The sequence below is a fragment of the Etheostoma spectabile genome, chromosome 11 (assembly GCF_008692095.1).
Source record: "Etheostoma spectabile isolate EspeVRDwgs_2016 chromosome 11, UIUC_Espe_1.0, whole genome shotgun sequence".
Taxonomy (NCBI): domain Eukaryota; kingdom Metazoa; phylum Chordata; class Actinopteri; order Perciformes; family Percidae; genus Etheostoma; species Etheostoma spectabile.
Genome location: NC_045743.1, coordinates 4,687,954 through 4,710,995, shown reverse-complemented (window position 1 = coordinate 4,710,995; position 23,042 = coordinate 4,687,954). Strand labels below are relative to the sequence as shown.

Below are 23,042 nucleotides of genomic sequence, written 5' to 3'. Positions count from 1 at the left end.
GACCATTTCTGGTCAAACATCTCCGGACAGTAGATGGGTGTATCTGGGTCCCACTGGTTTCTGCCTGTTCTGAGATGATGTCACTGCTGGACATCTTCCGATTTTGAAGGGAAAGAAGCTTGATGTGTTTGTCATCTGCTGCACTAAGTTTCTTACGACTTTTGCACAGTACTGTATATATACAGTAGCCTACTTTGCAAAATTGTACAAAAGATCCCTATTTCTATCTTATTTTGACGCTTTCTTTCCACACCTGGTACGGGGGCCCCACAGGGGACTGTGCTGTCTCCTTTTCTGTTCACCTTATACACCACAGACTTAAAGTACAACTCAGAGTCATGTCACCTACAGAAGTTTTCTGATGACTCGGCAGTTGTTGGGTGTATAAGGGATGGACAGGAGGGAGAGTACAGGGCACTGGTGGACGACTTTGTGGAGTGCTCTGGTAAGAATCACCTTCTGCTGAACGTGGATAAGACCAGAGTGATGGTGATCGACTTCAGAAGGAAGGGAACGGCTCCGCAGCCCCTTTGCATCCTGGGAAGAGACGTGGACATGGTTGAGGAGTACAGATACCTGGCTGTCAACATCAACAGCAGGCTGAACTGGAAGATCAACAGCACTGCTGTTTACAAGAAGGGGATGAGCAGACTCTATTTCTTGAGGAAGCTGAGATCCTTCAACGTGTGCAGCAGGATGTTAGAGAACTTCTACCAGTCTGTTGTGGCCAGCGCTCTGTTCTCCTCCGGGATCTGCTGGGGGAGCTGCATCGGAGCCAGCGACACAAACAGACTGAACAAACTGATCAGGAAGGCTGGCTCCGTGATCGGCTGCAAACAGGACACATTTGAAGCTGTGGTGGAGAGGAGGTCACTGAGCAAACTGTTGTCTATCATGGATAATTTCGACCACCCTCTCCACCCCACACTGGTCCAACAGAGGAGCAGCTTCTCTAAGAGGCTCCGACAGCTTCGATGTTGCACGGACCGCTACGGAAATCATTCCTACCACAGGCAATAAAACTTAACACGTCACCACTGGGTGCTAGCTAAGACTCTGAGACACCACAATACTGCACTAAGTGCAACCTGCACAATAATTTAATTTACATTTTAGCATACATTTAAGCAGTTGCACATTTTGTTTTCCCATCCTATGTATATTCAAATATTTGTTCTCATATTATTATTATTATTATTATTATTATTATTATTATTTCATGTATATTGTATCCTAGTATTTCATTTATTTTCTGTGCTGTGTGACTGATGTATCTTTGCTTCTGTAGCACCATCATTTCTCATTTTTTTGGGATCAATACATATCTATCTATCTATCTAGTTATCCTGGAGTGAAAGGTGCTGCTTGCCAAACTGTATGCCCACATCATACAATAGACGCACATGGGCCGCAGGATGACGGTAAAGGGCAAGATGAGATGATTGATCCTCCTGTGCTTACTAAAACCATGAAGGGAATTTTAGTGACAACAAGGGGTATTCAGCATACGATGGATAGATCATCTACTCCTCATCCTTCTGTTCATCCAGGCCTGCGTTATCAACAGTACTGTTGTACCTTATTTATCTAGTTTATGAACATGTGAAAATATTGACTTAAGTCATGATTTCTATTTGTTTCTTTCTATATTCTCTGACCCGTCGGTTTGGTTCTCTTACACATAATTTCCCTCATTCAGTTTTATTAAATAAAACTTCTGTTGAATGAACAAAACTTCTCTGTGGCTGATGCCCCATGACAATGGCAGCCAACCTCAGAAACTGAATCCTCCTTTACAAAAAGTTTTAGGCAGGTGTGAAAAAATGCTTTCAAAAATATAAATGTTTTATTTTTTATCAATTTGCAAAGTGAGTATAGAAAAGAAATCTAAATCACATCAATATTTGATGTTACAACCCTTTGCCTTCAAACCAGCATCAATTTGTATAGGTACATTTGCAAAAAGTTGGGCAATGTTGAGGATCATAGACGCAGTGGTCGGCTAAGGAAACTTAGTGCAGGAGATGAAAAACACATCAAACTTATTTCCCTTTGAAATCTGAAGATTTCCACTCCATTATTTAATTAAACTGTAATTAGCATCTTAACTTATGTTCCATATAAATAATATAATCTGCATGTTTTATACTACTGTCATTTGGTTGGTCAAGTAGCTTAATGTTCACCTATATTAAATGTGCACCTGTTCTGTATGATGTGATCAGCATCCTTAACAGTGTTCTGGACATTTTTAGTTTTCCACAACTCTGTGGAATATCTTCTTTTGTTGAATATCACTTGTCAAAATTTTCTGGTCTGTGTAAACTTGTGTGTTTTAGAAATCTTAATTTAAACCTTGTGCTACATAAACAGTGATAAACCTTCTTTTGTTTAAAAAGACCGAAGTATTGCAGTCAAGTGCAACTCTTGCCCTTGCAAAATAACCCAACCATTTTTGTCATAACCAAGTGTGGTCACATGGTGGCAATGCAGCACAATCAATAGTGCATGACCACTAGTACTGTGTATATTTCTACAGATGACAACGTTCCATGACACAGCCGCTGTCATGTCTTTCCTCCACACTGGGTGTCAGTATTAGATCAGTTGTTTGTGTAAAACTGCAACACTGACCTTCACTTCCCCTCCCCCTCTATTTCTGCCAGGTCTGCACAGGTTTGCACCATCATGCATGCTGAGGCTGAAGCATGCATGTGCAAATGAGGCTGCCTACTGCTCCACCTCCTCCCCAACTCCATCGTCGGCATCCTGCGATCTGCATCCCTTTACGGAGGACTCGTTACTGCAGCTGGGGCTGTCATAGCCGTAGCATCAGCATCATTTCCTCATCCTCAACTTCCTCAGTAGCCTCCTCGAAAGCATCCATTTCTTACAAGCATCCCAGCACCTCCAAACTGCACCCCCCCTCCCTCTCTGAGATCTCTTCTCTTCAGCATCCTTGTGTCGTACAAGACAGCAGCCAGGCAGTCGCATCCTGGGCTAGTTTACTCTGCTGCCTCCCTCTCATCCCGTCTGCTTGGCTGGAATTGTCACCACCAACATTTCCCCTCCCCTGTCATCTTCACCATCATCCGCTCTCCAAAGCACCGTTCAGGAAAAAGTAGGCAAGCTGTCTCTTTTTCCGGCAGAAGTGTCTGTTGGCTGGGCAGCTGGTCTTCCACTGTCCCTTTGGAGGATGATCCTGTGGATGAAGACAGAGGAAATGGCCCTGGGGGAACTGCTGGAGAGACTGAGGACAGTCACTCAAGGCATAGGTGGGTGACAACAACACATTTTACACCAACTGGTCCCTGGTCATTGTATCCTTGATTGCAGAGGATGAGTGCATGTTTGTCAGAAGTGAAGTAGGTACATATTATCATGTATACACTATTGTGTCCTTTGTTTGGTAATCAGACCGAATAAAGGGGAAACAAAGGTTGATGAAAGAAAATGCACGATCATCATGTGAATGAGCTAAGAATCTTTTATTTCTGCAGGAAACCACACCATGTTTATTGTGCTGCTGGTCATGCTGTGTCTGCCTCGAGCTGTGGAGGCTACGTTTGGCCAGTAAGCCTGAATACAGTTCATGCTTGCTGTGGTGAATTCGATATTGAGTTGTATTATTTGATTTAATGGGAGAAAAAGTTGTGCATGGTATTATGACGCTAGTTTAAATTATACAATCGGATAGCCCAGTTATCACAGACAAAATTTATAATGTTAAATAGCATTAAATCTTATATGTAATCTATACACTGATGTGTGTAAAATTTGCAAAAATACCAGCTGCACACAGGCTGATTTGTGTTGTGATACTGTACCTAGGTGGCCTATTTTCTTAGTATTCCACCATAATAAGTTACAGTATTGTTTGATCGGGAGAGGTGTAGAGGACAGAAATGGGACATGGTGAATTGTATATATCATCATATCCGTACTGTTAACCTGTACTGATTACTTAACTTGGACGTGCCACTTCAAGTAGTCATGTCACCGCTTAGATTTGCTGTCAGGGCTATGCTATTATGTTTTCTCCATCCTGGATGTCTATGGCCTTTCATATTTTCTCTGAGCAGTCAAAACAGCTGCTGGGAAACATTTTAGGCCCTTCATTTCTGATTGCAGTGAAAAGTCATTACACAGTCATGAAAAAGAAAGCTATTTTTGGAGCCTGTTTTAGTTGACACAAGAACCCAAACTGTTGATGTGATGCCCTAACGTTGCTCCTGCAGCCTCATGATTTATTGCCACTGACTGAAGGACAGATTTTTCTCCTTTAGCAAACTAGTGCCACTAAGATCAGTGATTGAATGATATTTCTGATGGGTGCTAATCTTCTCTTTGGATCCATTTATATAGATCTCCTCTAATCCAATCACTGCCACACACAGCTACTCTTACAAGCATGAATGCACACACACACACTCTTATGCACAGTACACTTTTCATTTCATGTTATGTTGATCTTGTTTCATTAGAGATCCACAGCTGCTCATTTAGTGTCATATGGCATTGTAGTTTTCAGATCATAAATTCATGTTAGGTGTATTTGTTAAAACTGTATGTATGCAGAGTAAATAGTAATAATTTATATTATACTTATTGATTATTATACTTTAAACACACTGTCCATTTTACTTCAGCTTGCATTTTTTAGCATTAATCTAAAAAAAATTAAAAAAAAAAATTAAGTTTGCTCTAGCTGCCTTCTTCTGCTCCTTAGCACCAGAAATGGTGGCAGTATGGCAGCAGTGAGTGGGTGGACTTGATTGAGGAGAAAGGCATGGCTATGCCAAAGCACAAAAATAAAACTGAACAATCTACAGGTCTAAAGGAGAGTTATGAGCTGCACCACTCTACTCCAGATGATGAAACAAAATAAGATACCTTTGTGAACATACATTAAGTGCCTAACATAATACTAAACATTTGCAGTAATTGCAATCATTTTTACCCAGGGTTTAAATTAGCACCATCTACTAGCCAAATGCTGGTAAAACAGGCAAGTGGTTGGTAGATTTAGCTTTACTCTCTACCCCAAAAAACAATGGTAAGCTATTGAGTGGCTGGTCAAATTTGAACATTCACTAGCCATTTTGCCGGTGCACTAAAACGTTAACTTTGCTCCCTGTTGGTAGAAATGTGACTGGAATGCGCTATGGCAGGACGATGGGAGCAGTAATCGGCTCAGAGAAGAGACTAACACTGATCACAGAAGACAGCAGAGAGGAAGAGCGAGTGAGGAAAAGAGAGATTCAGGGAAACAAAGTCAACTGAGGATGAAAATGATTTAGCATTGTCTAATCTGGCGAACTGCTTGTTTCTCCTGAGTTGAAAAGGAGGTGTCATGTTGTACAATGCAGAAAACAACAAAGAACCCCTTTACTTTTCCCCAGAGAACCAGTTGCAAACAGATCTCGTCTCTGAATTAGCTCCTGGTTTCTGACTGACTGTGCTCTGTTATAAGCATGACTGAACCTGCATTATCCTAAAAGTGATAAAAAATCAGGAAGATCTTTTTGCATCGGACAGTGTGACCAACTGTATTTTCCTTCTTTTTGTTAAATATGGCCAGTGAGAGTGATCCAATCCATCCATCTATCAGTGTGGTCATTTAGTCAGTAGTGAGTGGGCAGAGCTTTTTAGCGTGTTCTGTGTTAGTCAACACAAAAATAATCCATGAAATGGAGAAACGAGCAATTCTTCATTTAATATTAATGAATAACTTTTTTCTGGTTTTGGACTGTTGGTCAGACAGAACAGCAAGGATAATACTTACCATGTTCACCATCTTAGTTTACTGTGTAAGCATGGTGCTAATTAGCACTAAACATGAAGTACAGTTGAGGCTGATGGTAATGACTTTTTTTTAAACCGTAGTAGCATTTGACAAATTAAGATTTTACCTGTTGATAGTAGATGAAATGTTAAGGGGTCACCAAAATGATTACATTTTATTAAAAATTTGGTACACAGACTATGAATCTGTGTACCAAATTTCATGGTAATCCATCCATTAGTTGTTGAGATATTTCACTCGAACCCCCCAATATCAACCTTATGGTGGTGCTAAGGGAAACGTCACCAAAGTCTTTGTAATACATTATCTGGGAAACCTGAATGTTTGCAAAAAATTATGCACCAATCCATCTAGTAGATGTTAAAATATTTTCCTGGATAAGTGAACAAATTGACTTGCTGGTGGTGTTACATGAAAAGTCAGGGATCACCAATGTCGGTATGCTTTATCCTCTGGCAACCATGTAAATCCTTGCAAAATAACATTGCAATTGATCCAATAGTTGCTGAGAAATTTCAATCTAAACAAAAGTGGTAGACCGAGTAGATTTTTAGTTTAGCAGATTTTAGATAAATCAGTGAAATATAAATAATTGTTACTTGCAGCCTTTATCACAGGCAGTGTCTCTCTAACTGGGCATTTGACCTACTTCCACTTGATTTAACGGGACACATCCAGTTCAGTGAGTGTAACATATCTCAGCTTTTCCAGCAGGAATGTGTTCATCTCTAGCCGGAGATGCTTGGGGGCAGTTTTATTTACCGTGCTGTATTAGTGACACATTATGTTATGGTTGCTGTTTTTTTGTGAGCTGTGAATGGTTAATATGTATTAGATCGACAATTAATATAATAGGAATTTAGCTAGCTAGCACACCCCTATCTGTCTTCCTCATTCTCCCGGCTCTGTAAGGCTTCAGTTAGGATGAGAGCTGGCAACAGCCCCGGGGACACATCCACAGTCAGCCCGCAACCAGCTAGCAACCATCCACTATCATTTCAGCCACGGCCTGGGGACATATCCATAGTCAGCCCGCAACCAGCTAGCAACCATCCACTATCATTACAGCCACGGCCTGGGGACATATCCATAGTCAGTCCTCAACCAGCTAGCAACCATCCACTATCATTTCAGCCACGGCCTGGGGACACATCCACAGTCAGCCCCCAGCCAGCTAGCAGCCATCTTGGTCAGCACTTCCAGTGCAAAGGACGCTAACGGCAGTTTACTGAACGGTCGGGAAACAGACTCAGACACCTGAGTCAGAATCAGCGGCCATTCATAACGTTCCACCTCTGTTAGCGTTACCCTTTTGCTTTTAGCCATTTCAACCGTAAGCTAAATTTAGCAGACAAAACAGGGATCTAGTACCAAAAGGATTAATACTAATAGTAATTTAAAGATGTGGTAGTATTGGATCTTGACAGGAAGGATAATTTTGGGAGTTGGAAGGGGTGTGTTGCAATTCTGCCTACTCACTCTGCGACACAGGTACGTGGAGCTGAGTGTTGCGATTTCGGTTTTAAGTTGCATATCGTTACAGCCCTAGTATTTACACCTTTTTGCTTGCGTTTGAGAGACTGTCTAGTGCTGTATTTGTTACTGAGCCAAGCAGGAGCTGAGGTTTCTGAAGGTGAAGATGAGCTTCAGGTAGCCCAGCAGTCTTATTACTTCATGGTTGCTTTTACATTAATTTGTTCTTGATCAAATGTTCCTCTATTGCATTGTTTGGACAAAAACCTAAACAAGGAAGGTTGCTTATAAATCAGATGTACTTAAGACTTTTTTATTACGATAATGTGATTGTCAGGTAAGGTTCCTTTTTAGCTTGAGGTCAGGGGTTCATCCACCCTGCCAAAGTGAGCTGTGCCGTTCATCCCTAAAGGCAGAGCAAGTGTATAGCCAGATGAATCCAGCAGGTCACTTTTAGTTTCCAGCTAGTCAGTTGTGGTCAAAAAGACACAAGGAGCCTGAGCTAGGGCAAGTCTTGCAATTATAAAGCATTCTCAGTTTATTTAATTGCAGTTTAGTGAGGGTAGTCACAAACGAGGAATTTGAAAGCCATATTTCTTCAGCTTCAGATTCTTATCTACTCTGTGGCAGGCTGAATGAAGCCAACAGTCTATGCTTGCCTCCTGTGTAAAGCAATACAAAAACGCCAGAGGATTCTTTTCCCCCTATAGCAGACTGATAATGGGTGCTTCCAGTCCTTTCTTTAGTGCTGACACAATGCTGTATAGATAGATATGTAAACATGGGACAACAGACAGATTTCCATAAAATTTGGAAATTCATATCCCCCTTCAGGATGAATTGGGAACATAGTGAACATTATACCTGCTTAACATAAGCATGTTGTTATTATGCTGATGTTAGCACTAGCTCAAACCATCGCTGTCGCGAAGTAAACTGCTACCATAGCTGTAGACTCTAGTCTTGTTGTTTTTATGATTTGTGGTGCTCTTTGTCATTTTCAGCTTTGGTCATAACTTGTTGGGAAGAGGACAGTATGGGCTTTCTGCAGATGTGTGTTTGTGTCCACACAGGCAGGTACATGTGAGTGTGAGAGCAAACAATGATGAAGGGCTATCAAAAGAGGAAACACACAGGAACTGGGTGGTGATGCCATAAAGGAGGGATCAGACCTGATTAACAGGGGAACAGGGGAGACAGCGAGATGAAGGGTTATGGCTAGATGGCTAATGTTGTGTGTCATGAACTCTGTAGAACTGAACTGCAGTCGCCTCATCAGTATGTGTGAGAGTGCAGCTCCTCTCTCAACTCTATTCTAAGCCTATAAACAGCAAGCTGCCTCTTGCTTGTCAGCTTTAACCACACAAACACAACCAAACACTCACACACAACTCAAAAACACACATACTTAAAAGCCTGGCAGCAACCTCCTTGTCTCCCATCAAAGTTACTTTACTTTTTTGATTGAATTTTGATGCTGATTTTTTTTCATCATTTGATGTCTCTAACCTCTGTAGTTTTTATTATAAAACCATGTTTAATGATGTATTAGTTTCTATGTTTCCAAATGTATTCTCTACTTTTTATCTAAATGTAAGAAGACTTTCCAGCAATTATGACAAATTCATGTATCATGTACTTATTTTCACTTAAACATGATGTTATTGTTATTGCTTCATTAGAAATGTGGCTTATAGAAGAATCTGGATAAATCTAATCTTGCAAAATAAAAAACTAAATAAAGAGGTTTGGAAAAAGTTTGCTCCTCCACCTCAGTTGCTGAAACACCCTGAGCCGTCTATGCCTACCACAAAGTTTTAGTGTTGACGATTTTCGATTTTCATGCTTTCCTAGTTCACCAGGAATTAATGCATGAAAGAATCTTGGGACATAGAAAGAGGAAAAGAAAAGGCAGATTAGTTAAGGAGTGGAGGAATATAATTAGCCCGAGCAGCAGAAGGGGATTTGTGCTTCACCGTCTGCCCTCTGCTCCAGCTCCCCTCCCCCCTCTTCCCCTCACGTCCTTCCTCGGAAACCTATGCTACTCTGAGCTGTCAATAGTTGCAATTGCAACAAGGTATGCGTGTGCATCAGAGTGTGTGTGTGTGTGTTTGTGCAGAGCTGGGCCCATTCTCACCTTCAGTGTGAACACTGTTTCAGAGGTTGTGCAGACTGTGACTCAGCTCTTTTTGGTTCTGCATTGCTGTTTTCTCAAAAAAAAACAATGTGGCTCAGCAGAGGATACCGGGCTTGTTTTTTATACAGCAAATCTCAGACATCTCACCGAATCCATGTGAGAGCATGACTGCTTGACAACAGAGAAGGTCTTTCCCATGCCTGAATTTGGGGGTTGTGATTTGGAGTCTATTAGTGTGCAGCGGAGCTTTGCAGGTGCAACAAGGGGTTTCTCTAGATGAGAGAGTTTGTTTGTGTATGTGAGACCAGCATACTGCTCTCATGTCTCTGCATGAGTTTCTGCGGGAGGGTAGTGAGGCGTCGTACCGGATTGTGAACCGCCTCAGTCATCTGATCCAGAACCTGGACGTCTCTGGACTGAGTTCTCCTTTCCCTTTCAACCCAGCCAGCCGCAGGAACTCCTGGAGAGATGGCGATGGTAAGACCAAAAGAGGCAGGGAGTGTGTGTGTGTGTGTGTGTGGTGTGTGTGTGTGTGTGTGTGTGTTTTTGTGTGTGTGTGTGTGTGTGTGTGTGTGGTGTGTGTGTGTGTGTGTGTGTTGTGTGTGTGTGGTGTGTGTGTGTGTGTGTGTGTGTGTGTGTGGTGTGTGTGGGTGTGTGTGTTACTTTCCAAGGTATAACGTGTGTATGTGGAATATATTACTTCCTGAAGCTCTGGCTAGAGTTCTGCGGGGCATCACGCCCAGACCCTCACACAAAGTGTTTCCTGTGGGCTTTCCTTGCTCCCCACTGGGTTGCTTCTCTGTCTTTGTGTGTGTACCAGTTTGTCTGTTCTACGCAGCTTAAGCGGCCCTTCATTTTCCAACTTCCAGATCTCAGCAGCTGCACTGGTATTTTTTCCGTAGCAGTAACAGATTCTTCAGCAAATGCAGAAATTGCAGTAAACGGCACCTCCTCCAGCAGGCGAGCTGCTACAGAGGAGTGGGAACTGCTGATGAAGCTGCTGAGTTTTCATGTTGGTGTTCTGTCAGCCAGATTGTTGCCACTTTGAGACCTCAGTGTTTTTCCACTGCATAAAGAAGGACTTTTGCAGGTCTCACTAACACGCAGGGAGAAAAGCATGGTGAGAAAAGCCAGGAGGAGTGCTTCTCAATGGGATAGTGGGATGCCGATGGTCCACCTTAACCCACGTGAGTCAGGAGATGTATGGATGGTCTTTTTTTTGTCTCTCTCTGTGGGTAGGCTGCTCATGTATTTTTCTATGTCTAGAAAAATCTGAACTTGCGTCTGTACATGTGAGCTATTTCACTATCGCTCGCAGACATAAGTCTTACCGTTTCTTCAAACGCAGATATCTTTGTCTCTCATTGAGGTTGTCCTCGGATATTTGTTTTTTTTGGTCTCTGGACAAAAATTGCTGTGACTGGCTCTTGGATTGATTATTTGGATTGTACATGTGTCTGCATATATGTGCATACAGTATTTGTTGGCATGCACGGACTCCAGATACAGTAGGATATGTGCATGGTTTTCTTGTCTGTACTGCAAGCTCTGTGTGGTTTTGGGAAAGGATTTCATTTTGTCCCAGCTCTGTTTAAGTCGTTAGCCATGAGGTGAATTTGTAGAGTGGAACTATGTTGTTGATCTACTATAACCGTTGTTTGGTTTAACAGACTGAGGCCACCTAGAAATCTCAGAAGAAAGGGATCTTTTTTGATGTGTTAAGTCTTTTAAGAATAGTGTGTGTGTGCTTGCATGCATTGCTAGATTCCATCCATCCATCCATCCATCCATCTTTATCCACTTATCCGGTATCAGGTCACGGGGCAGCAGCTCCAGCAGGGGACCCCAAACTTCCCTCTGCCGAGGCACATCAACCAGCTCCGACCGGGCGATCCCGAGGCGTTCCCTGGCCAGGTTGGAGATATAGTCTCTCCACCTAGTCCTGGGTCTTCCCCCGAGGCCTCCTCCCAGCTCCCTAGGGAGGCGCCCAGGAGGCATCCTTACCAGATGCCCGAACCACCTCAACTGGCTCCTTTCGACGCGAAGGATCAGCGGCTCTACTCCGAGCTCCTCTTGGATGACTGAGCTTCTCACCCTATCTCTAAGGGAGACGCCAGCCACCTCCCTGAGAAAATCCATTTTTGCCGCTTGTACCCTGGATCTCGTTCTTTCAGTCATGACCCAGCCTTCATGACCATAGGTGAGGGTAGGAACAAACACTGACCGATAGATTGAGAGCTTTGCCTTCTGGCTCAGCTCTCTTTTCGTCACAACAGTGGGATAAATGGAATGTAATACCGCACCTGCTGCTCCGATTCTCCGACCAATCTCACGCTCCATGGTCCCCTCATTCGCGAACAAGACCCCAAGGTACTTAAACTTCTTCACTTGGGGTAAGGACTCATTTCCTACCTGTTTTTGCTAGGTTACTCACGCAAAAACTTTGATCTGCAAGTTATTCCACCTACAACTAATTCCAAAGCAACCTCACAAAAAGTATTTGTGTAACTGGTATCACGTGGTTCCTTGATGCCATTATACCATTGTGTGGAACTGAATCAGAAACAGGTGTCTCTTGTTGGTATAATTAGACTGTTAGACTAGGCATGGGCCGGTTACCGGTTTCAAGGTATGCCAAGGTTTGAAAAATTCACGGTTTCAAAACCACTAACAATTTCCATCATACCCATCCTAAGGCATGAGCTGTTTTTTATCAGTGGTCAAGGAGAAAAACTGCAGAAACTAGTGATCCGTCTCCCTGCCAGTGTGCAGAGTGTTGAAAAATAAAATACATTGTGTTCAATGGGGGGGGGGGGGTTGTTTTTTACCCAGAAATTTAAAACATGATTACATTTTAAAGCTAGTAATTGCAATACTGTGAAACTGTGATATTTTTGCTGAAGGTTATCATACTGTCAGAATCTCATACTGGCCCATGCCTATGTTAGACTGCTGTGTATTGCAATTTGTGGTAGATTTTTCTTATTGAATTGAGAATCTAAACATTCTGAAAACAGTAGGTGGGAAACTGTATTGATGCTGGCTATAGAGCCAACCTACAGAGAGCACTGTTTGAAGGTTGGCTGTATAGCCAGTATCAGTACAGAAACCAGTAAGGGATCACGTCTTAGTCACTCTTGATGTTGGAGTTAGCAGTGGCAATGGCCATCGTTCTCGTGCAGAGGGAATTAGCTAATCTTAACCCTTGTATGGTATTTGGGTCAAATCGACCCATTTCAAGAAGAAAAATGGTACAACTTACATTTTTTTCTACCTGAAAATCAATGGCCTTACCTTATTTTCTGTGATAAACATGTATTCCTGACTCAATTCAGAAAATTATTCTGGACATGACCACTTTTTCCAAGATAAGAATGATCACATAGTGGATTTTTAACATAAATTATAACCTTATGACAAAAAATGAATCCCACTTCCATTTTTTAATTGTGTGCTAGTAGAGACTGATTACATTCCCTAAACACATATGCTATGTCAATTGTTTGAAATTGAGATAAAGACAATATTTGTTAATAGATATGAAGAAAAATATTATTTCAAAATTGTTTTTAAAACCCCAAATAAGTCACGGGTCAATTTGACCCGAGGGATACGATGGGGTCCCGAAAGTAAAGACAATACAAGGGTTAAAAGAGTACTCCACCTCAAAAACAGAGAAATTGTCTGTTTTATTCCACACATTTATCTTCCTTGTCAAAACCTGGCGCTTACATTACCCCCAATACAACTGGACCACTGACAGTTTGGTCAGAGTCGGGTGTGTTATGCTAATAGCGGTAGGTGTAGCCCAGAGCACAGGGAAGGAGCGGAATACAGAGGTAAGTTCATATTTTTCTAACACCACACTCCAAGATTGTTTTTATTTTCAAATTTGTAGTTTCCGCCCCAACCAATGCTGACTCAAGTGACATCACTAAGGTATTTTGTCAGATCCCAGCAGCTCCCTCTGGAGCCACAAAAGGCTTTATACAAATTTTTCACATGTCTGTACTACTACGTAATACTTGTAAATGGATTTTGATGAGTAAAATAGGGGATCTCTCCTTTTACCTTGTGACAAAAAAACAAGGAAAACAATAAAAGGGCTAGGCCTTTGAATGAGTGATTCTCTTTGGGTTTTTTATGTTAACCATCTTCTGGCATTTTGTGTTGACTGAAAATTTCTGACAGATACATGTCTGAGTTGGAAGATAAATATACTTAAAACACTAGTTGCTTTCACTCTTGGTACACACTCAATGGGTTTATGTGACACCACAATGAATCAGTGTCTCTAAACTAGAGTCAGACTGCAAGTTGATTAGCGATCTGTCCCTTTGTTTGACCCTCCTGTTCACTTTTATCTGTGCAGTTCTTTAACCTAATGGCTCTTTGTTTATTTCTCAAGGTTTATGACACTGTTAACCTTGTGTTTGCCCTTAGTCACAGAGCCAACGTGTTAAACACAATGCAAACAAAACACACACACATGCGAGCATACATGTACAAATATTGGTCTATATCAACAACATTCCATTTCCGGGATTGTTCAGCTCCGGCCGAAGTTTCCGCTGGATGTCCCGCTTTTTAGGTCTGATCTCCCACACCTTCCACTTTCTTTGTGTTGGAATTCTGAACCCCGCTCGGTGTAGGGTAAATCCAGACAGCTAGTAAGTCTATCTGTCGAATCTGAGTTTTCTGTTGATAACTAAAACAACTTTTGAATGTATACGTTTCACCAAAACAAGTTCTTTCCCAAGATTACTATGCAGAGGCACCGTCATTGTGTCCGGGGCTTAGCGCCGCCCAAGGCAATCGTGTTTGGTTTAAAGAAATGCCAATAAACCACATCACGTTTTTCTTCCATCCCAGAATGTTGTGTGGACTAGCCAGAGCTTCCACTGCAGCACTGTGGAGAAAGGTCTGGCAATGCGACACTAACATACACTTAACACCCTAAACATCTCTTGCCCAAACATTTTAGCACACTGAATTTGTATTTGTAGATAATGGCTGAATTAGAAGACATAGCAATATAGCAAAATATATCTTTCATACAACTCCTTGACATGAAATCTAAATTGCCACATTCTGTTAAGAAGCAGTGTCTTTCTTTGAGAGGTCTCATTAGAATTAAGTCTTTCAGTAAATTTGTAAGAATGGGGTCTTTTGTAAACAAGAATAGGGGCTTTGAATGGATACAGTCTGAATTGTAAAATAGGGAGGAAGACAGTGTTTGAATGGGCTGGTCAGAATGAAGGCTTTGTATTTTTGGTCCACATTTTCTGAGATAAGGCAGATGAGGAGCAAGAGTTTTGTTGACCTAGATAAATGAACACTAGCAAAGGACTGCGATCTGCAGTTTTTACCCAACCAATGTGACGTAATATGGTATGAAATAACTTGCATGCATGACTTTTTCCTGTTTCTGACGAGTCCTACAGAGTCTAAACTCTATCCCTTCTTAGAGGTCAGACTAAGTAATTTATTAGCAGGTTAGTGGCATTGCTATTCAACTGGGAGGGGTCAGGTAATTGTCTTTTTTTAAGGGGGATGGGGGGGGGGGTTGCTGGTAGAACGTGGAAGGTAGGGTAGAGTGCTACACTGTGGCTTTTGTCTACAGGCAAGGTAACCCGAGGTTGCAGTAGGAAGTCCCCAGAGGTACTGAGTGACGTCCTGCAGGCTGTAGAGCACCTGCAGCCTGACAGAGAGCAACAGGATGATTGTGGAGTCTGGTTAAAGGTGGAGTCACAATGAGAGGGAAATTGTTAGGGTGATACCTTTTTGCATAGCTGCATAGAACAAGTGTTTTGGACGAGGAGTGAGAGGACGTGGACTTGGACAGCAGGATGGGGGAGAGTAGATGGCACATTCAGGCTTTTTGATGGAGGAGGATGCTGAGGTGGAGCTGGACTCTGGGTTTGGCATGGAAGTGAATTTAGAGCTGAAGCTGAAAGCTCGACAGGTGAGCGTAGGCTCAGATGAACACCCAGAAAGAGGGGAGTTGGACTCTTTTGTGGTTACAGGACACACAGATTCAGTGTTTACTAGTTATGAGCAAACAGAGGGAAGTCCAGGAGGAGATGGATGGATTCTAACTCAAGAGGATGGCGAGATGGAGGCTGATTCAGGGTCGATGGAGAATGAAGACATTAAAGTGGAGAGAGGACTAGAGATGGATAATCAAAGTGAAGAGGTCAAAGAGGAAGAGGGAGCATTGGATGTGTGTTTGTTGCCTGTAGATTTAAGTTTGGGTCATGTACGGATCTCTCTGGAAGAGGTGGAAAGATACTACAGATTTTCTCGGTGCTGCCAATGGCTGTGTGGTAGGTGTCAGATAACATTATTTACCCTCATCTTTTTTTGTTTATGTAAAAATATATTCTTCCATTGTCAGTCTTTATTTCCCCAAACTATCTTTACAGTATTTGTTTTTGTGCAGTTGAGAAGTTTATCCCATTATAAGAACAATCTGGTACTGTTATTTGAACACATATTCTACCTGCCCTCTTCTGTTTGGGTTTACCTGCCCTCTACCTTTGCTCTAACCTAGAGTTCTATACATATATATATATATATATAATATATATATATATTATATATATATATTATATATATGACATTTTGATAAAGATCAAGAGTGATGCATTGCTGCAATATATTTTTATATAACCATGGATAAATGTATTTTCTTAAACAGGTGTTGATAAGCTGAGGCAGAACAGAAGGGACAACAACCATGCTTTGTCTATTATATATATCTTTTAGGGTTATTCAGGTTTTTAGGCCATGCATTATTAATTGTTGTATACAGGATTATTGCTGTTTTTCAACATTGTTTTTTCTGATCACAAACATATCCTTATTTTTTGTGCGTGTCTGATTAAAGACCCAGTGTAGCAGCACAATCGTTAACCATAGCCTTAAACATTTCAACCCCTTTTTAACCCCCATCTGAACCTTGTCACCCCTGACATTATATGGGCTCATCTGTCACTCCCCCCTCCACGACCATGACTGTAAGCCCCTTATTCCCACATGCCCTCCCCCATTTCTCTGTTTGTGGGTTTCCATTCGGTTCCCTCCCAACTACAATCCAATATCCGTAGTAAAAAATATTTTCAGAATAATTTCATGTTTCCACTCTTTCTGGCCTGATGATCCACAGTTTTAGGCTTTTGTGCTTGTCCTTTGTAATGAGTGTTAGTAGAGGCAGGCAGTCCAGGTGTGTGATGTGACCTACTAACGTTTGACTTGTTGCCCACAAACGTGAGCGTGAGTGGACAGTAATCCCCATCGTTAGACCTCTAAAGAACATTAGCGTCTAAACCAGCGGGGGGGGGTGCGTGCGTGCGTGCGTGGGGTGGTGCGTGCGTGCGTGCGCTATGTTTTCAGGGTGTATATTTTCTCATTAACAGAGTTACTGAAAAAGTGCTTTTAATTCAGTTGTCTTAGTTTTGTATAGTTATATATAATCATATACTTGTTTTTATTAGACATCATTCATACTTGATGGTAGTAAAAGACACTTTGGTTTCAGTGTCTCTTTTGTGAGAAATACAGTAGTATCTGAAACTGGCTCATCCGGTTAAGAAATGGTGACCAAAAGTGGATTGAAAAGTGACTGAAACTCAAATCTGCCGACTTTCAGGAGGGGATTTTCAGTAACAGAATACCCTATTTCTGGATACAAAGTGCAGCTATTGCTGACCTGGGTGAGGGGTTGGTTTTGATATGTGTGGGAGTTGTTGGGGGCAAGGTGTGGCTGGCTAAGTAAGTAAGGCTCGGTTAAAAAGTGGAAACTGTTGGAGTTTTCTGTGTAAACTTGATTCCATGAGGAGCATGTGAGAGCCTGTGAGCGCTCTGCAGATGGCTAGACAGTTGCAGCATTGTGTCCTCAGGCAGTGAGTGGCCATTATTAACATCGCAACACTGCTTTACCAAGTTGCAAACATCAGATATGGTCATTTATCTAGTCTCATTTTTTCTTGGCTCCTTAACTAATGTTGAGCCGTTTTGGTGCACACACCCTTGCTTGAGGTTAAATTAAAAGAAAAGTGGAGTAGGAAACTGTTTCAAATAACATCTGTAGATATTAGTCAGTTAGGTTTGGTTCTAAAGTCAGAATATTTTACTAAAGTCAATAAAATTTGTAAAAGAAACTGGCACAGGCCATGATGCTGCACGATATGTTTGTCCAACCACAGGTAGGCTTTTAATTTATAATAGATGAACCCGTTCAATCCTTTGCCATATCATAAACAGAAGCTTTTCCAATAGAGGAGAGAAATTAACAGATTGATAGTGTAAATGAATACGACCTCAGGTCACGATGCTTAAACAAGCTGTTAATGCCAGTTTTGTGTGTATAATATGTACAATTTACAAGATTACACATGTATGTATGTGCCTGTCTATGTGTATCTTTGAATTCCTTGACATGGTAGAATAGGGTAATCTGTGCGTCAACATCAGCAACTGTCGTGCAGGATTTAAAAACAACTTGCTTTAGTGAACAGAAGCTGTAGAGAAGCATATGTGACGACATAACCTGATTTCACTGAGCTCCTTTCTCTCAGGGACTGTCTGTTCTTCTCGTAGTGATGTCATGAACTAATAACTTAACAAACAAGCCTTAAACTATATGTATCTCCCATATACTATATAAATGTAGTCCTTCATTCAGTTATTCAGAAGCTAAATAATCAGTTCACAGGTCATTCCTGATTAGTTTCTCATTTGTCCTATTCATAATTACCACTTCCTAAGCTATTAGTGTGTAGTTTCTGTCTCCCCCATGAGTCATTCTAAGTAATGACAACAATACTGTGGGCGCGTCCACATGATACAAGCCTTACGTGGCCGCGGACCGCCACCACACCCCTTCACACAGTTGCTTGTAGCCAAGGAGGACACGGTGGATTAAAAAAAACAAGATTGACTCCTCAGAAGGGATAATTATCTTCACTCGAGCTTCTGCGCGGGAAAGTCACCAAACGACCCAATCTTCTGAACATAGCCATACTGAGAAATACAGAGAGAGTTGTGTGGAGCTGAAAGTCTTAATTAGCTTTGTAGCAACTCATTTGGCAATGGCTTAAATGTAATAGACGTTAATAAATATAAAAAGGTTACGCACTAAAGCTTTAAGCTCTTGTTTCTATAGATGCACTTAGTATAAATCGCTTTAGACATGTGTACACTCTACAGTAGTTGTTGCAAAAACATGATCCACCATGTCAAGTATGGTCCTTTAAGTCCCCTAATAGCTAAATCCTTTGGTGTTGTGTTGACACAAGAAGCTTGGGACCAGCTGTCTCGGAGAAAAAACGTTTTAAAGGAGACTGAAAATGCCACACCAAGAAGACACACTTGAATGGATTCTGTGTGTGTGCGCAATGAACGTCAGTGTACTGACCCTAAGGCCAAGTCATCTGATAGGTCCCATTGCCATACAAAGAGTTAACAGCAAGACTTCATGTTTGTTTAAACTGGAGTCAGAGGAGCGCTAAAGTAAAGTAAAAGGGCTGTGCCGGTAAAGACAAAGTCAGGAAAGAGGGGAAAGACATCGATAACAATGACGGATATTTTGTATGCTCCGAGGTGGACTTACTAGGTGGATGATCATTTTGGCCTGGCTCTGAGCCTGATGTCAAAGGGCAAGTATGTATATGACATACAGGAAAATTGTTGGGACAGACTGTGTATTCATCTATGTCTTGTCAGTATAGTTCTTTTTTTTTTTTTGTATGATGATGATTTTTGGGACAAATAAAAGACAGGAGAGACTCTACTTATTTCTAACCTTTATCTGTACACTTATAGCTCCCAAAGTCCTACAGCCAGGAGCAAAAGTACTATAGGGACAGAAATGTCTTTGTAAGGGGACTATTTTTTAAGGTTAGATAAATCTTAAAATCCAATGGGCAAATTTGTTGCATACAAACTTAATATGGATATACTTAATATAAATATGTTTTGTCCTTAATGGTCATGAACTTTACAAATTAAAAGCTAACCTGTATTAAACTAATTTACACATTTTCCAGTGTGGGAAGTACTTGGTGATTCTGTAGGATTTGCCTCAGTAAAACAGAGCAAACAAAGTCAGGCTAAGATGAAAAGTCAATATAGCTCTTTACTGTTCACTCCCTTCCTGTAATGTTATTATTCTGGTCCTTAGATGCCCCTGCTTCGTTGTTTTCCCTTTCATTTTCCTGTATTTTCATACCTCAAGCTTGTTTTTAACTAGTACAGTATCAAAATTCAGTTTTGTGAATGGTAAAAGATGCATGCAGGAGAACGAATGCTCTCTAGCCCTGGGCATCTTGGACTGAAAGTGCTTGTATAAAGAAAGTGGAAAAGTAATAAAAAGCTGAGGAAGCCAGTGCTTTGAGTACTTCATGACTCTGTATGTGGTCTTTTAGCTTTAATGACAGACGCCTACAGAGCCTCATTTGGCTGGAACTACAGTGGGGCTCGAAAGTTTGGGCACCCCAGGTAAAAATTTGTTTTAATGTGCATAAAGAAGCCAAGAAAAGATGGAAAAATCTCCAAAAGGCATCAAATGACAGATTAGACATTCGTATGATATGTCACAAAAAGTTAGATTTTATTTCCATCATTTACACTTTCAAAAAAAAAGAAAATAAAAAAATTGCGTAAAATAAAATCTAACTTTTTGTGACATATTATAAGAATGTCTAATCTGTCATTTGATGCCTTTTGGTGATTTTTCCATCTTTTCTTGGCTTCTTTATGCAAATTTTTACCTGGGGTGCCAAAACTTTTGAGCCCCACTGTAGGTATAAAATATGTGCTCATATACTTTAACATCCGGTTGGCAGATCTGGCCATTAATGAGCATTTTTTTTCAGGTTAAGCATAAATAACCTATATAGATGCCACAGATGTATACAGAGACACACATTGCAAAGCACAAGTATTATAATCTTCTTGCAAATAACTGTACTTGTGCCAATTTTCCTGTATTGATCTGTTTTGCCGCTTGCTGCACAGCTCTCATTTTCAAGTTGAACTGTGGCCCGTTTTTGTTCAACAAGTAATACTAAAAAAAATCCTTGAATACAAATCAATCCAAAAGCTGCAAATTGTTGGGAGACAGTTTATGTTTAATGTGTATTTAAAAAGCCTAGCAGCTGGCAGAGACATCTGTTTTACTGTAAACTACTTCTTTTCCTCATTCATTTAGTCGGAGTAATTGTCTCTATTTGTTTGTCGTCCTACCACTCAGACAATAATGGAAATATACTATATTTTCCTGTCTTCACATTTACTGTAACAAGGTCTAACATGTAATGCTATATTGATGATATACAAAGATATACAGGGCGTATCCCTGGGATAACCAGAATCTTAATCTCCTACTGGGGTAATGAACCTTAAATCTGATTATTTAATCCTTGTAAAGGGAGTTTGTGGCGGGGGCAAGGGGGGCGGGTGGCGGTGGTAGAGAGCTGTAAAAGGTGGGGTGAACGGACTAACCAACAAACAAAGCCTGTTCATTTATCAATACTGTATGCTATCTACAACAGAACAGATCTGGGGGATATACAACAGCAACTCAGCTGGAAATGTTACTGCCATAGTTTATGTTTCTTGGAAAATGTGTGTTTAATTCTGCCTCTAGGATGTTCTGCCTCTAGGATGTAGGAAAATGTGTGTTTAATTCTGCCTCCAGGATGTATGAAAAGCAGCTCTTTATATTGCTTATATCCGTTGGTTAAGTGTCAGATGAATTAAACAGACCTGAGAAATCAGCTTCAAGCTCCCTCCATACTGTATATCTTCAACTCTGATGTCACTAATAGTTGAATTTCTCTGTTTTCACCAGATGAGATCATGCAGCTGGACAGCAGTCCACTCCGTGCTGCTGATATCACCCCTGACCTCAAGAAGCAGTTTGCCTTCCTTTCAGGTGATACTTCCATGTCTGCCTCCGTCTGTATGTCAGTGTGGGTGCATGGGGATTTGTGTTTCTCATCTCATCTGCTGTCTGTTGCTAGTTTATTACTTAATTAGCACACTACTAATCATCTGTCTCATTTCCACCTGGGGAATCATTTATATGTTAACTACCCCACTTGATCTTTGCATAGTCAATGTGGACAGTTTTCTCCTGGCAGATAACATTTGCTATTCAAATGTCACCTCCCTCCTTTTCCTCTTCGCTGTTTGTCAGGTTTCGGTCCAGATACCCACTGTCTTCTTGCTACTCTTACCTAATCTGTATTATGCTTACTGCCTCTACATGTTCAGTTTAAGATAAAATTCATGTTTTGTGTTATTTCACAACATTGAGCATTTCACTGAGCTTGCCAGATCTTTGCGACAGCTGTTATAATTCTTCCTGTGTGTGTGTGGTGTGGTGTGTGTGTGTGTGGTTGTGTGTGGTGTGTGTGGGGTGTGTGTGTGTGTGTGTGTGTGTGTTGTGTGTGTGTGTGTGTGGTTGTGTGTGTGTGTGTGTGTGTGGTGTGTGTGTGTGGTCAGTCAGGTGACCTTGTCTGGCTGGAGCAGTGTTGTGAACCATTTTGCAGACAAATATCTAAGCAGACGTTGAAACCATGACTATGCACTTGCTGTTGCTATAGCGATGAGAGAGGAAAAGGCAGACAGATTTTATATTCTAGTCACGTGCGCTGATTGAACGTGTTTGTGTCAGCACCAATCGTTGTGTTTCACCTCTCTTCTCAAATCGTTATTTATTTCACTTTTCTATTGAGTCTAAAGTTCCTATTCTTAAAGGTCCTCAAAACACATTTTCTCAATTAGCTTCTTAATATGAGTGATGGGGTCCGACATAACACACATCTTTCTGCCAGCATCAGAAGGGTTTTTGGCACATGATTTTTTTTCTTAATTTGTGTATTTTTCTTTGTGCTCTCCTCACTGGTTTGAGTGGGCAAAGTCCTGTTAGGAAAAGGTCACATACTTCCATGCACTATGAATCTAATGACAGTTATTAGGCCCGTTAATCGAAGCTCATCCAATGAGTCCGGAGGAAGCTGATCTTAAACTCCTTATAATTGATTACAAGGGGTGTTCTTTTCCAAACGTTACCTTTTTAATTGTTGCTTATTTAGTCATGAATTAAAGGGAAATGCTTTAAACCAGGGGCCTTAAGGTAAAGTTGTGTGGTAAGATGGGGGCGTAAGGGGATAGGGGATAAGACAATGTGATAAATTAGTTAGTTTAGTTTTTAACATTTATTATTAAATCAAATGTTGACTTTTGTGAGGTACATTTTCATCGTCATACATTTACAATACACGTTTTGTTGTATTCATTTTAAATGCCGGGTTTGAAACTAAATCATTCGTTTTGATGGATATTTAATTTTTCTGTACAGCCTCCAGTCTTTAGCAATACATCTTTAACATCAGTGCCCCCGTGTGGCCACAGTTTCCTCTCCTCAGTGCCCTCTTCCTTTTTATCTAACTGTAATAAACCAAAATACATTTTCCTTGTCAGATTGATAGACAGAGCCCCCAACACAGAGGCTGACAGCATTATAGCTATGATCCGTTTAAATTGTTTTCTTTGCCACATACTGTATATTAAACTGTCCTATATACATATGAGTGTTGTACTGATATACAGCATCCC

General features: G+C 41.1%; 1 protein-coding gene across 1 annotated transcript in view; it reads left to right on the top strand.

Annotated features, from left to right (window-relative positions):
* Nucleotides 1–9,312: 9,312 nt before the first annotated feature.
* Nucleotides 9,313–23,042, top strand: part of mcf2lb (mcf.2 cell line derived transforming sequence-like b) — a 36,211-nt gene continuing 22,481 nt past the window's right edge. The window contains 2 exon segments of the mRNA XM_032529137.1: nucleotides 9,313–9,893; nucleotides 21,271–21,354. Coding sequence (XP_032385028.1) covers nucleotides 9,737–9,893; nucleotides 21,271–21,354 — 241 coding nt within the window. The 5' untranslated portion in view covers nucleotides 9,313–9,736.